Source organism: Pristiophorus japonicus, chromosome 14 (genome assembly GCF_044704955.1).
Source record: "Pristiophorus japonicus isolate sPriJap1 chromosome 14, sPriJap1.hap1, whole genome shotgun sequence".
NCBI lineage: Eukaryota > Metazoa > Chordata > Chondrichthyes > Pristiophoridae > Pristiophorus > Pristiophorus japonicus.
The window spans coordinates 97,369,677-97,384,939 of record NC_091990.1 but is presented as its reverse complement, the minus strand read 5'-3'; the positions used below and the strand labels follow the sequence as shown (position 1 = coordinate 97,384,939).

At 42.1% G+C, this 15,263-nt stretch overlaps 2 protein-coding genes across 5 annotated transcripts in view; one reads left to right on the top strand and one right to left on the bottom strand.

Annotated features, from left to right (window-relative positions):
- Window positions 1-213: 213 nt before the first annotated feature.
- On the bottom strand, window positions 214-14,672 carry mrpl21 (mitochondrial ribosomal protein L21). Of its 2 annotated transcripts, XM_070898564.1 has the most exons (7): window positions 14,589-14,672; window positions 6,569-6,614; window positions 3,855-3,940; window positions 3,406-3,569; window positions 3,180-3,232; window positions 2,202-2,305; window positions 214-528 (listed from the first exon to the last, which is right to left on the bottom strand). In XM_070898564.1, exons 1-7 carry the CDS (start codon window positions 14,641-14,643, stop codon window positions 464-466), a joined length of 573 nt encoding a protein of 190 aa, XP_070754665.1. In that variant the 5' UTR covers window positions 14,644-14,672; the 3' UTR covers window positions 214-463. The 2 variants fall into 2 exon arrangements, with proteins under 2 accessions (XP_070754665.1, XP_070754666.1); XM_070898565.1 differs by lacking the exons at window positions 6,569-6,614; window positions 14,589-14,672 and adding an exon at window positions 6,468-6,560.
- A 26-nt stretch (window positions 14,673-14,698) lies between these two features.
- The window catches only part of ighmbp2 (immunoglobulin mu DNA binding protein 2), a 64,400-nt gene continuing 63,835 nt past the window's right edge, over window positions 14,699-15,263 (top strand). For all 3 annotated transcript variants that reach the window (XM_070899396.1, XM_070899395.1, XM_070899392.1), the window contains exon 1: window positions 14,699-14,741. In XM_070899396.1, coding sequence (XP_070755497.1) covers window positions 14,726-14,741 — 16 coding nt within the window. In that variant the 5' untranslated portion in view covers window positions 14,699-14,725. The remainder of the gene's footprint in view (window positions 14,742-15,263) is intronic.

Genomic DNA, 15,263 nt, shown 5'->3' with positions numbered 1-15,263 from the left:
TGTAATAAAACGCAAACACTCTTCTGCGACACGTGATGGTATAAAGGTTTGTATCTCTATCAACAGCTTTGTTCTTCAGCATTGTATTCACGGAGGCCATTTCTGTCCACTCTTCCCCCACCCCCATTTTTATCAGTGCAATGGGTAGACAAGTGACCCACTCCTCCCATTATAGGTAATCTCCCAAAATACCTTTAAAAGGGACAGCTGGAATCAGATTTTATAAAAAGATTTATTTTCACATCCTTTTGACATTACAAATAACTGATCTAGAACACAACATTCAAGCATCAACAGTCACCTATGGAAACAAACTCAAAATATTAGATAATGCCACATGATTGAGAGTCCATAGGAATGCAGTCCCTGTGCCCGAATTCCTGGGTTTACAGGATGGTGTCCTTTCACTTTAACCTCGGGACTGACTAAGACCACCTAGGACAGTATGAGATTGTCCATACTGTCACGCCAGAGCTGGAGCAATCTCAATTGTGTTGATCCTGAGAACAGTCTGAGGTTGCACATTTACTGTAAAAGAAAAAAAAAATGATCATCCCATTTAAATAACTTCAAGATACTAGTGGAAAACTTTAAAGGGATTTTAAAAAGGTGCTAGAAAGATGTATGTAAAAAGCCTAACATAAAGTAGTAGGAAATGGTATTGGGACCATGGACCAAAGAGGTAAACCGACAAAGAAAAATGCTTCAAACAAGGGAACCCTCGAGCGAAGATAAATAGATTCAGTGCAAAAGCAAACAAGATGATTATAAACAAAGTTAGGGATGGCATATAAAAAGAAAAATCGTATTTTAGGCAGTAAATGGAATACAAAGTCATATAAGAACAGGAGCAGGCCATAAGGCTCCTCGAGCCTGCTCCAGCATTTAATACAATCATGGCTGATCTGATCATGGACTCAGGCCCACTTCCCCGCCCGCTCCCCATAACCCCTTATCAGTTAAGAAATTGTCTATCTCTGACTCAAATTTATTCAATGTCGCAGCTTCCACAGCTCTGAGTCAGTGAATTCCACAGATTTACAACCCTAAGAAGAAATTTCTCCTCATCTCAGTTTTAAATGGACAGCCCCTTATTCTAAGATCATGCCCTCTAGTTCTAGTCTCCCCTATCAGTGGAAACATCCTCTCTGTATCTACCTTGTCAAGCCCTCTCATAATCTTATACGTTTCGATAAGATCACCCCTCATTCTTTTGAATTCCAATGAGTAGAGGCCCAACCTACTCAACTTTTCCTCATAAGTCAACCTCCTCATCTCCGGAATCAACTTAGTGAACCTTCTCTGAACTGCCTCCAAAGCAAGTATATCTTTTCTTAAATATGGAAACCAAAACTGTACACAGTATTCCAAGTGTGGCCTCACCAATACCCTCTATAACTGCAGCAAGACTTCCCTGCTTTATACTCCATGCCCTTTGCAATAAAGGTCAAGATTCCATTGGCCTTCCTGATCACTTGCTGTACCTGCATACTGACCTTTTGTGTTTCATGCACCAAAATCCCCAGGTCCCGCTGTACTACAGCACTTTGCAATTTTTCTCCATGATTTGATTTTTTTTTTTCCGCCAAAGTGCATAACCACACACTTTCCAACATTATACTCCATCTGCTAAATTTTTGCCCACTCAGTTAGTATGTCCTTTTGCAGGTTTTTTGTGTCCTCCTCACACACTGCTTTTCCTCCCATCTTTGTGTCGTCAGCAAACTTGGCTACGTTACACTCAGTCCCCTCTTCCAAGTCATTAATATAGATTGTAAATAGTTGGGGTCCCAGCACTGATCCCTGCAGCACCCCACTAGTTACCCGAGAATGAACAATTTAGCCCGACTCTGTCTCTCTGTTTTCTGTTAGTTATCCAATCCTCTATATATGCTAATATATTGTAATGAGCGATTGTTTTATCAATCATTAGTACTGCTTCAATGTGTATGCATTAGTACATGCTGTCAAATACAGAAAGTAAGTGACAGAAATATGCTACATAAAGGCTTATCTGTAGGCACCAGAGGGATTTTACACTCTTGTATGCTGAGAGTGATTTAAGCAATAAAACTGAATTCTACACTGATTTTTGTAAAACCTTTTAAGTACACTTACAGATAAAACACTAATTTTAGTTACAATACATTAAAAGCAAAATATTTGTTCACATTACGAAAATGTTGCAGATCTTTACTTACTCCTTGTTCTACGGTAACGCTTTCTCCGTTTGAATCTGAAATGCACTCTTGGCCAAGATTCGGTCTTCTCAATGACTGTGGCCTCCACTCGTATAAGGTCACGCCTAAGAACAACAACTTGCATTTATATAGTGCCTTTAACGTAGTAACATGTCCCAAGGTACTTCACAGTGAAAGACACCAAATTTTGTGACTCACCATGATTCATTATGAAATCACGACATACTTTCTATTGTGATTACATCAAATTAATCTTTTAAAAGGCATGTGTACTAAACCAGCAGCCCTGAGCACTTTGAGCCAGTGCAAACTTTGCTCAATGTTTAAAGGTTTAAAATAGGAAGTAACCATGCATGAAAAGTCTCCACCAGTCATTCTTGATGACCTAAAGTTACTTTCAAGTTTGGTTAAACTCTAATACTGTAGCAGTTTAATAGGCATTGCAAATCGATTTTTATGGGCACAATTGTATGGAGGTATGGTTCCAAGCTTGCCCAATACCAAAGACTCAAGCTGAATGAAAATCTCGTATCGTGTTTTGTTACAAACTCTAAATATTTCCACATTACTAAGATAGTGGTTAAAGGCAAACTGTTGACTCCTAGTGTGTTTGTTTACAAGCGGGCACCCAGCGAATAATGAAAGGAAATCACTTGTCAGAAGAACAAAGTTAAGATTGGCTGCAAAGCACATCTTCCAAATACAAGCACATCAGCACAGGTAAGTCTTTGCCCTGTTTACCCACAAACAATACATGCCACTTGGGGAATGAGAGGGGAAAATAACTACAATGTGAAATAAAAATATATTTAAAAACTAAGTGAGATGGTCATAATCAAACTCATTTAATTATTTAGCTCTTTCTGGATAAATTTAAAAAGTCATGGGTGCTCTTTATATGGTAAGTGCGTAGATAGTTTAAATAAGATTCATTTTAGTGTATTAGTGAATTGTTAATTTTTATAAACTAAAACTTACCCAAGCAGTGGCCTCCCGATTAGTGTGAAGTCATCCCCACCGACTAACAGAACCTACAAAAAAATACACACATGTATTTTTAAAAACATCATCCCACTGACACTGTCAGCATTTCTCAATGTTCTTTACAGGGTGGTGATCAGAGCTCTCCGGCAAATATGAAGAAACTTTGTTTCAGGTTAGATCGACAATGCACACTTTAATAAGGTCACTCTAATTTCCTTACCTTCTCTAACCTGATCCTGTCTCCACAGTCTGCTTCAATATGATTTTCTATCAGGATCAAGTCTTCGTTGGTTACTTTCCATTGCCGACTAGCAAAGTGGACGACTGCGAACAGTCTGCTGTATTCTCCCGTGGAGATCAGAGCATTTACATTCTGTACAACCTCTGCAAACAAAACACAGCTAAATAACCAAATTGGTCTTTTGGCACAGATTGCAGATATGACTAAGAAATCTGCTCCAACATTAGTCAACACAGCTCCATGATAGCTTAATGGGCAAAATCAGATTTTATTTTTTATGATTCTTCAACAGGAATGAATATCAAATTTTATCCAATTGTTGCTCTAGCAGGTCTGGGTAATATGAGTTTATGTCTCAAGTGCTTTATGGGGCGTATCTATCAGATAATGCCTGTGCTTTAGCCAAAGTGCATAATTTCAAACTTTACCCATGTGGTGTTTTGCCTCCTCTTCAGGATCCGGCAATTTGACCTCAGGCCACGGCGGTTTTGACAATGACGTTATTGCTTCTTTTCTGTTAGATTTAATTTACAATGACAATATTAAAACACCAGTAAATTGAATTAACACATTGTTATAAACATAAAACTTAGGAAATCCAAGTGAAGCACTGAACTACTATATTGAAGGCTTTAAAAATGATTTTTCAGTTTATAAAGTCAAATGCATTCAAAACCATTTTAATGAGGGACAAACAGATCCTGCAATTAAAAAAATGACGGGCTTTATTTCTGGTAGTATAATAAGTGCTACATATATAATCTTTAAACATCTTCATTTGCTGAGCTTCATTGATTTGATAATTTGAAGAGATTACAGGCGCTATGATACATTGCTGCATTGCATAATTTAAAAAATTTTTTTACGCAGCTACATAAATGGCTTTCAAACTGGATGAATATTGGGAGTCGGCGAGGTCATCAGATTGCTGTCTGGGGCTAGGTGTACTGCACCCACGAGCAATGGATTGAGAACTCTATCCTATGGGATTTTTTTGTATGTTCATTTAATAGCCTCCTTCTTAGGTGGTCCCTTGAATAGAGGATGAGTTGCTTCCACGCCAAAAAGGAATGAGTTTAATGAGTTCACAGGTGTTTCAATGAGGGACCTGATATTCCAGGTCCCGAACTGCATATTGAAGGGTGGAAGATGCCTGTGCGTGGATTTTTTTTAACGTGTGGCGGCCGTTGCACACCAGCCACCACAAGGGCTTGACAGAGCTAGGTATTGGTCCAGTGGCAAGGGTTAACCAAGACTGGAGAGCAGCTCTACTGCACCGACCTAGTGCGCGCACATATCGCAGTATGGGCTGGCCTGTGCTGCCCCTGGGCCCACGCCTCTCCTGGGCCCCGATCACATCGCTCTGCAATCTCTCGCCGCTCCTTCACCCCGATCTCGCTGCTCCAGCTGTACCTGCCCATGCTCCAATCACTGAGCTGGGTTATGGTGATGTCCAATCCAGTTGCCCTCTTCACAGCCGTCGCCCTCCCGGACCAGCTCGCACTGTACCTTGGAGTGGTATGCTCCACGCTGGTCCAGGGCCGCCACACTTCTCCTTTTATGGACTCGACCTGCCGCTGATGGTCCTCTCGCAGGTCGGGGCCACCGCGCTGCTCCTTTTATGGCCTTTAATAGCAGTGTTTTTGTGTTCCCATACACTGATGGAAAAATGTCTTCTGCACTGTTCTTCTTTGGAGAGCTGATATTGGCCGGGAATATCCTGGAATGCTGCAATCGGCAAGTTACACTGTAACTCCCGCTGGTTCACGTGCCGATTATCCTGAAGGACTGAAGGACTGAAAAGAATGCCCCAGGAGCACAGCACGTACTCGTGTCCTCTGTGGTCCATCGGCCGTGATTTGCGGCACCTCAAAGCCATGACCGGAGTGCACTGCTGCCATCTTGATCTTTGATGCTTAATTACGTCTGCACTGCTTCGTTGATGCTGGGCTTTATTTCTGTGGCCACATCTCTCTTAAGGTTCACATGGAAATATTGTTCTATTGTCACTGTTATTGACACTCTCGGCACTCTGGACAGGAAAACTGAAGATGTCAGTAAGAGAATATACAAAAATAAAAGTAAAAAGTCAACTCCAAACCACAGAGATGAAGCTGCAAAGCTTGAATGGTTCTCCCAGGCTGAGAATTGAGAGAGCCAAAATTACGTTGCTACTAGGTGACCTCGGGCCCACCTACGCCATGGTTTCTTGCTTTAACTGGACATGGCAAGCTGAAAGTGGGAGGAAATATGATCAATGATGCTTCAAAGTGTTTTGTCGAAGGTTTTGGCAAAACGGTGCAAAGGCCCAAGGAAAATACGGAGTAGCATGAAAACCGTCGTCACGTTACATTTTCTTCGGACTTTTGTGTTGGAAAAATGCTTTACGACGTAGATACAGTACCATTTTTCAGGAAATTCTGGGCCATTGTCTTTCTGAAGGGTAGGTCTAAGGGCATCCAGAATCGTGTCAATATTTGCAGAAGGACCCCACACAGAAAAGTTTTGAAAACTGCTGATGTCAACGCACAGACAACCAGAGAGTCTTCAACTGCCAATAAGGCAATACTCTGCACCAACGAGTAATCACCATTGTGGGGAACAGGAATTTAATTTGAACACTGTGGTTACACTTTTCTTGCAGTTTTATAAAGCTCAAGCAGAAAATGCAACAAAAAATGTTCAAAATTTATGGGATTTATCGAATTTCTTTATTTAAAAACTTTAGAAAGACCATTGAACATTAAATTAGCCCATCATTCCTGTTAAGATAGCACAGAATGATCGTGCCTGTGCTGGCTCTTTGAAAGAGCTATCCAATTGGTCCCACTCCCCTGCTCTTTCCCCATAGCCCTTCAAATTGTTCCCTTTGAAATGTATACCCAATTCGTTTTTGAAAGTACCACTGAATCTGGTTCCACTACCCATTCAGGCAATGCATTCCGGATCAGAACGACTCAGTGCGTATTTTCTTTTTCTCAGACCCCCTCTGTTTCTTCTGCCAATGATCTTATATGTGTGTCCTCTGATTCCCGACTCACCCGCTCGTGGAAACAGTTTCTCCTGCTGCTGTGCACTGTATGATTAGCCATGACTTCTAAGATTCGACTAATGAACAATTTTATGTCGATTCGCAAATTACCTTGGTTGAGAACTTTGATATCTTGTTGCAAATGATACTGAAGACACTATAAAAAGAGAATGTTATTTGTTACATACTGTATGCATAATAACATTTATATATATATCAAAATAGGAAACTTTTTTTGAATGTGTAAACAATTTAAGTCACAAATACTGTTTTGAATAAAGCATGTTCTATTTTCATTGCTTCTCTGAAGGTTTATGCAGAAAAATTTTTTATATTTTTGTCTTCCTTTGTTAAACGCTGAGCTGCTACTATGCCTCTTTCTGTCCAATGAAACGTTCAAAGTCTTTTTCTCCAAAATAAAAATTGCTTTATTCACCTTATTCCCCATTAGAGGTCAAATTCAAGACTCTATAGAGAGTAGAACATTTTCCTCTACTCCCACTGATGTCGAGCTTTTCTAGAGTGTATAGTTAAATCTTCTACACTGCCTGTATAACACTGTCCATTACACATTAATGTCCTGCATTCTGCCTGTATAACACTGCCAATTACACATTACATAAAAGCACACGGGATCAATGGCTTTATTATAGAGGAATAGAGTGCAAAAGCAAGAATGTTATGCTAAACATTTATAAAACAACTTTTATTTATATAGCGCCTTTAACATAGTAAAACGTCCCAAGGCGCTTCACAGCAGTGTTATAAGACAAAACAAATAAATTTGACACCGAGCCACAAGGAGAAATTACGGCAGATGACCAAAAGCTTGGTCAAAAGAGGTAGGTTTTAGGAAGCGTCTTAAAGGAGGAAAGAGATGTAGAGAGGCGGAGAGGTTCAGCTAGGGCATTCCAGAGCTTAGGGCCCAGACAGCTGAAGGCACGCCCAACAATGGTTGAGCAGTTATAATCAGGGATGCTCAAGAGGGCAGAATTTGAGGAGCGCTGACATCGGGGCTGAAATAGATTACAGAGGCTGTGGAAGGATTTGTAAATGAGGATGAGAATTTTGAAATCGAGACTTTGCTGAACCGGGAGCCAATGTAGAGCAGCGAGCACAGGGGTGATGGGTGAGCGGGACTTGGTGCGAGTTAGGACATGGGCTGCCGAGTTTTGGAATACCTCAAGTTTACGTAGGAGGCCAACCAGGAGTGCGTTGAAGTAGTCACATCTAGAGGTAACAATGGATGAGGGTTTCAGCAGCAGATGAGCAGATGCGGAGGTGGCCAATGTTACGGAGGTGGAACTAGGCAGTTTTAGTTATACTGTGGATATGTGGCCGCCAGCTCCTGTCAGAGTCAAATATGGCACCAAGGTTGTGAACAGTCTGGTTAAGCCTCAGATAGATGCGAGGGAGAGGGATGGAGTCAGTGGCGAGGGAACACTGGTTATGCCTCAGCTGGAGTATTGTGTTCAATTCTGGGCACCACATTTCAGAATGTCAAGGCCTTGACAAGGGTGCAGAAGAGATTTACTAGAATGGTACCAGGGATGAGGGACTTCAGTTATGTGGAGAAACTAGAGAAGCTGGGGAGAAATTGCAAATATAACACCCCTATCTAAAAGAGGCAGATAAAAAGCAGGAAAGTATAGACAAGTTAGCCTAACATCTGTGGTTGGGAAAATGTTGGGAGTCCATTATTAAAGAAGCAGTAGCAGGACATTTGGAAAAGCAAAATTCAGTCAGGCAGAGTCAGCATGGATTTATGAAGGGGAAATCATGTTTGACAAATTTGCTGGAGTTCTTTGAGGATGTAACGAACAGGGTGGATAAAGGGGAACCAGTGGATGTGGTGCATTTGGACTTCCAGAAGGCATTTGACAAGGTACCACATAAAAGGTTACTGCACAAGATAAAGGTTCACGGGGTTGGGGTAATATATTAGCATGGATAGAGGATTGGCTAACTAACAGAGAACAGAGAGTCGGGATAAATGGTTCATTCTCTGGTTGTCAACCAGTAACTAGTGGGGTGCCGCTGGGATCAGTGCTAGGACCCCAACTATTTACAATCTATATTAACGACTTGGAAGAAGGGACTGAGTATAACGTAGCCAAGTTTGCTGACGATACAAAGATGGGAGGAAAAGCAATGTGTGAGGAGGACAAAAAATCTGCAAAAGGACATAAACAGGCTAAGTGAGTGGGCAAAAATTTAGCAGATGGAGTATAATGTTGGAAAGTGTGAGGTCATGCACTTTGGCAGAAAAAAAATCAAAGAGCAAGTTATTATTTAAATGGAGAAAGATTATAAAGTGCCGCAGTACAGCAAGACCTGGGAGTACTTGTGCATGAAACACAAAAGGATAGTATCCAGGTACAGCAAGTGATCAGGAAGGCCAATGGTATTTTGGCCTTTATTGCAGTATAAAAGCAGGGAAGTCTTGCTACAGCTATATAAGGTATGGGTGATGCCACACCTGGAATACTGCGTGCAGTTTTGGCTTCCATATTTACAAAATGATATACTTGCCTTGGAGGCAGTTCAGAGAAGATTCACTAGGTTGATTCCAGGGTTGAGGGGGTTGACTTATGAAGAAAGGTTGAATAGGTTGGGTCTCTACTCATTGGAATTCAGAAGAACGAGAGATGATCTTATCGAAACGTATAAGATTATGAGGGGGCTTGACAAGGTGGATGTTTCCACTGATGGGGGAGACTAGAACTAGAGGGCATGATCTTAGAATAAGGGGCCACCCATTTAAAACTGAGATTTATTCTCTCAAAGGGTTGTAAATCTGTGGAATTCGCTGCCTCAGAGAGCTGTTGAAGCTGGGACATTGAATAAGTTTAAGACTGAAATAGACACTTTCTTAAACGATAAGGGGTCATGGGGAGCGGGCAAATTAGTTTATTATGTGACATATGACATATAAAACAGGAACCACATACTGTCTCACACATGATGATGTGATGCCAACATGATATCAGGATCAAGGAGAAAGGAATTCCACAGAAGCAGAATAAATAGAATTATAAACATAAGAGCATAAGAAATAGGTGCAGGAGTAGGTCATTTGGCCCCTCGGGCCTGCTCCGCCATTGAATTAAGATCATGGCTGATCTGATCTTGGGCTCAGCTCCACTTGCCTGCCCGCTCCCCATAACCCCAAAAATCTGTCCATCTCCAACTTAAATATATTCAATGACCCAGCTTTCACAGCTATCTGGGGCAGAGCATTCCACAGATTTATAACCCTCTGAGAAGAAATTCCTCCTCATCTCAATTTTAAATGGGCGACCCCCTTATTCTGAGACTATGCCCCCTAGTTCTAGATTCCCCCACGAGGGGAAACATCCTTTCTGCATCTACCTTGTCGAGCCCCCTCAGTATCTTATATGTTTCAATAAGATCACCTCGCATTCTTTTAAACTCCAGAGTATAGGCCCAACCCACTCAACCTTTCTTCATAAGTCAACCCCTTCATCTCAGGAATCAAACTAGTGAACCTTCTCTGAACTGTCTCCAATGCAAGTATATCCCTCCTTAAATAAGGAGACCAAAATTGTACACAGTACTCTAGGTATGGCCTCACAAATACACTGTACATGACTTCTCTGCTTTTATACTCCATCCCTTTTGCAATAAAGGCCAACATTCCATTTGCCTTCCTGATTACTTGCTGTACCCGCATACAAACTTTGTGTTTCATGCACAAGGTCCCCCAGGTCCCTCTGTATTGCAGCATTTTGTAATTTCTCTCTATTTAAATAATAATTTGCTTTTTTATTTTTTCTGCCAAAGTGGATAACCTCGCACCTTCCCACATTATACTCCATCTGCCAAATTTTTGCCCACTCACTTAGCCTGTCTATATCCCTTTGCAGATTTTTTGTGTCCTCCTAACAATTTGCTTTCCCATCCGTCTTTGTATCATCAGCAAACTTGGCTACATTACACTCAATCCCTTCATCCAAGTCATTAATATCGACTGTAAATAGTTGAGGCCCCGGCACCGATCCCTGTGGCACCCCACTAGTTACTGTTTGCCAATCGGAATATGACACATTTATCCCGATTCTCTATTTTCTGTTAGTTAGCCAACCCTCTCTCCATGCTAATATATTACCCCTAATCCCGTGAACTTTTATATGGCACCTTATCGAATGCCTTCTGGAAATCCAAATACATCACATCCAATGGCTCCCCCCTTATCCACCCTGCTTGTTACATCCTCAAAGAATTCCAGCAAATTTGTCAAAGATGATTTCCCTTTCATAAATCTATGCTGACTCTGCTTGACTGTATAATGTCCTGCTACTACTTCCTTAATAATGGACACCAGCATTTTCCCAATGACAGATGTTAGACTAACTGGTCTATAGTTTCCTGTTTTCTGTCTGCCTCCTTTTTTAAATAAGGGCATTACATTTGCGGTTTTGCAATCCGCTGGGATCTCACCAGAATCCAGGGAATTTTGGTAGATTACAACTAATGCATCCACTATCTCTGCAGCCATCTCTTTTAAGACCCTAGGATGCAAGCCATCAGGTCCAGGGGACTTGTCCACCTTTAATCCCATTATTTTACCGACTACTTTTTCTTTAGTGATAGTGACTGTTTTAAGTGTAGAAACTCTTACTAACTGTTTTTATATTTCTTGCTAGTTTACTTTCATAATAGCACCTTGATTATCCACTATTGGGATGTTTTTAGTGTCTTCTATCGTGAAGACCGATAAAAAATATTTGTTCAAAGTCTCTGCCATTTCCCTATTTTCCATTATAATTCCCCAGACTCATCCTCTAAGGGACCAACATTTACTTTAGCTACTCTCTTCATTTTTATATACATGTAGAAACTCTTACTATCTGTTTTTATATTTCTTGCTAGTTTACTTTCATAATCTGTCTTCCCTCTCTATTTTTTTTAAGTCGACCTTTGCTGGTTTTTAAAAGTTTCCCAATCCTCTGGCCTCCCACTAATCTTGGCCACTTTGTGTGCCATTGTTTCCAATTTGATACCATCCTTTATTTCCTTAGTTAGCCATGGATGGTTCTCCCTTCTCAAAGTCTTTCCTTCTCACTGGAATATATTTTTGAGAGTTATGAAATATCTCCTTAAATGTCTGCCACTGCTTATCAACTGTCTTACACTTTAATCTATTTTCCTAGTCCATTTTAGCCAACTCTGCCTTCATACCTTTGTAATCTCCTTTAGTTAAGATCAGGATACTGGTTTAAGATCCAACTTTCTCACTCTGCAACTGAATTTGAAATTCAACCATGCTATGATCACTCTTTCCTAGAGGATCCTTTACTAGGAGATCATTTATTAATCCTGTCTCATTACACAGTATCAGATCTAAGATAGCCTGCTCTCTGGTTGGTTCTGCAACGTATTGTTCAAGGAAACCATCCCGGATACATTCTATGAATTCTTCCTCAAGGCTACCTCGGCCAATTTGATTTGTCCAATCAATATGAAGATTAAAATCACCCAGGATTATTGCCGTTCCTTTCTTACAAGCCTCCATTATTTCTTGCAACAGTGTAGCTACTATTAAAGGGCCTATAGACTATGCCCACCAGTGACTTCTTCCCCATATTATTTTTTATCTCCACCGCAACTGATTCTACATCTTGATCTTCTGAGCCAATATCATTTCTCACTACTGTACTGATCTCATCCTTTATTAACAGAGCTACTCCACCTCCTTTTCCTTTCTGTCTCTCCTTCCAAATTGTCAAATACCCCTGAATATTCAGTTCCCAGCCTTGGTCACCTTGCAACCACGTCTCTGTAATGGCTATCAGATTTATATCTATTTGTGGCGTCAACTCATCTATCTTGTTATGAATGCTGTGTGCATTCAGATAAAGAGCTTTTAATTTTTGTTACTGTTTGTCCCTGCTTTGACCCCACTTTCTGATACTCTTATTTGTATACATTCTGTCAATTCCTGTCGCACTCTCTTTATCATTTGCCTCATTGGTATCCTGGTCTATTGCTTTCTCCTTGTTCTTTGACATTAAATTTCTGCTCACTTGAAGCCTTCCACCCCACTATTTAGTTTAAACTTAGAAACATAGAAAATAGGTGCAGGAGCAGGCTATTCGGCCCTTCGAGCTTGCACCACCATTCAATATGATAATGGCTGATCAGGCAACTTCAGTACCCCACTCCTGCCTTCTCTCCATACCCGCTGATCCCTTTAGCCGTAAGGGCCACATCTAACTCCCTTTTGAATATGTCCAATGAACTGGACTCAACAACTTTCTGTGGTAGAGAATTCCATAGGTTCACAATTCTCTGGGTGAAAAGGTTTCTCCTCATCTCGGTCCTCGATGGCTTACCTCTTATCCTTAGACTGTGACTCTTGGTTCTGAACTTCCCCAACATCGGGAACATTCTTCCTGCATCTAACCTGTCCAATCCTGTCAGAATTTGATATGCTTCAATGAAATCCCCTCTCATTCTTCTAAATTCCAGTGAATATAAGCCTAGTCGATCCAGTCTTTCGTCATATGTCAGTCCTGCTATAAGGGAATCAGTCTGATGAACCTTTGCTGTACTCCCTCAATAGCAAGAATGTCCTTCCTCAGGTTAGGAGATCACAACTGCACACAATACTCAAGGTGTGGTCTCACCAAGGCCCTGTACAACTGCAGCAAGACTTCCCTGCTCTTATACTCAAATCCTCTCGTTATGAAGGCCAACATGCCATTTGCTTTCTTTACTGCCTGCTGTACCTGCAGGTCTACTTTCAATGACTGATGTACCATGACATCCAGGTCTCGTTGCACCTCCCTTGTCACCATTCAGATAATATTCTGCCTTCCTGTTTTTGCCACCAAAGTGGATAACCTCACACTTATCCACATTATACTGCATCTGCCATGCATTTGCCCACTCACCTAACCTGTCCAAGTCACCCTGCAGACTCTTAGCATCCTCCTCACAGCTCACACTGCCATCCAGCTTAGTGTCATCTGCAAACTTGGAGATATTACACTCAATTCCTTTGTCTAAATCATTAATGTATATTGTAAATAGCTGGGGTCCCAGCACTGAACCTTGCGGTACCCCACTAGTCACTGCCTGCCATTCTGAAAAGGACCCGTTTATTCCCACTCTTTGCTTCCTGCCTGCCAACCAGTTTTCTATCCGCGTCAATACATTACCCCCAATCCCATGTGCTTTAATTTTGTACACTAATCTCTTGTGTGGGACCTTGTCAAGTCTTTTGAAAGTCCAAATACACCACATCCATTGGTTCTCCCTTATCCACTCTACTAGTTACATCCTCAAAAAATTCCAGAAGATTTGTCAAGCATGATTTCCCTTTCATAAATCCATCCATCCTGTCACTGCTTTCCAAATGCACTGCTATTACATCTTTAAAGTCCTTTCTACAGCCCTAGTTATTCGATTATTTTGCTTACCAGGATTGCAAGTCCTGCATCATAATAGATACAAGAATTGTAAAACTTGTCCCTTTTCTGCACTGTTAGTTGATCTCAGTTGGAGTGGGCTATTTGACTCATCTGAGTCAGGTGTTTGTGGGTTTAAGTCACACTCCAGAGACTTGAGCACAAAAATCGAGGCTGACACTCCAGTGCAGTGCTGAGGGAGTGTTGGAGGTGCTGTCTTTCGGATGAGATGTTCAACTGAGGCATGTCTGCTTTCTCAGGTGGCCGTAAAAGATCCCACAGCACAATTTTAAGAGCTGGGAGATTCTCCCCGGTGTCCTGGCCAATATTTATCCTTCAATCAACATCTAAAACAGATTATCTGCCATTAACACACTGCTGTTGGTTGGACCTTGCTGTGCGCAAATTATCTGCCGTGTTTCCCACATTACAACAATGTCTGCACTTCAAAAAGTGCTTTGCGACGTCCTGAGGTGGTATCAGCACCTTGCCCCGGGTTGGGGAAGGGGTAACTGGGGCTCCTCCTCCAACTATCCCAGCCACACTTTCTGAGGAGCCCGGGCAGGCGGTGCGGTCCCATCCCCGGCTCCAATAACCTGCCCACACCAGCTACCCGGGTTCCCAAGGCCGCCCGACCCCCACAGGGATCCGTGGCCCAGCCCAGCCCCTGCAGGAGTCCCCGGGTTGCTGCCTCTTACCGGCGGCCCGGGCCCGGCTCCAGCTCCCGAGCAGCCGCGCACAGCTCGCCGCCATCTTGCCGGCGGAAAGACGTCAGCGGGCAGCCGGGGGAGGTAAAGAGCGGACGGACCGGGAGGGGAAGGACTGAGGGGCGGACATGAGCATGGAGAGGGGTAAGTGTAACTCGAGGGGCGGGAGGGATGTGGGCCTGCAGGAGGGAGGGACATGAGTGGAGTGTGAGCTTGGGGGTGACAGTGAGGGCTGCATCCTCTCCATATTAACCCGCAATGGACAGTGTTGAATAGAGTGTGGATATCAGTGCTCTTTTTGACCATAAATCTCACTCTTAACATCTCCATGATATTATGACTTGTTTGACGATATTGAAATTCATCAAATCATGGAAATTTGCGGCACAGAAGGAGGCCATTCGGCCCATCATGTCCACGCCTGCCGATAAAGAGCTATCCAACCTAATCCCACTTTCCAGCTCTAGGTCCATAGCCCTGTAGGTTACAGCATTTCAAGTGCACATCCAAGTACTTTTTAAATGTGGTGAGGGTTTCTGCCTCTACCACCGTTCCAGACCCCTGCCACCCTGTAGGTAAAAACAATTCTCCTCAACTTCCCTCTAATTCTTTCTATCAATTACTTTAACTCTATTGCCCCTGGTTATTGTCCTCTCTGCTAAAGGA

What these genes read in the sequence shown, in the direction of transcription:
- mrpl21 (XM_070898564.1), bottom strand. Translation starts at nt 14,643, where the DNA reads ATGGCGGCGAGCTGTGCGCGGCTGCTCGGGAGCTGGAGCCGGGCCCGG. An exon ending in GGAGGCAAAACACCACATGG is followed by an intron (nt 3,570 to 3,854) that starts GTAAAGTTTGAA and finishes TTTTGTTTGCAG; the next exon opens with AGGTTGTACAGAATGTAAAT. An exon ending in ATCGGGAGGCCACTGCTTGG is followed by an intron (nt 2,306 to 3,179) that starts GTAAGTTTTAGT and finishes TGTTGTTCTTAG; the next exon opens with GCGTGACCTTATACGAGTGG.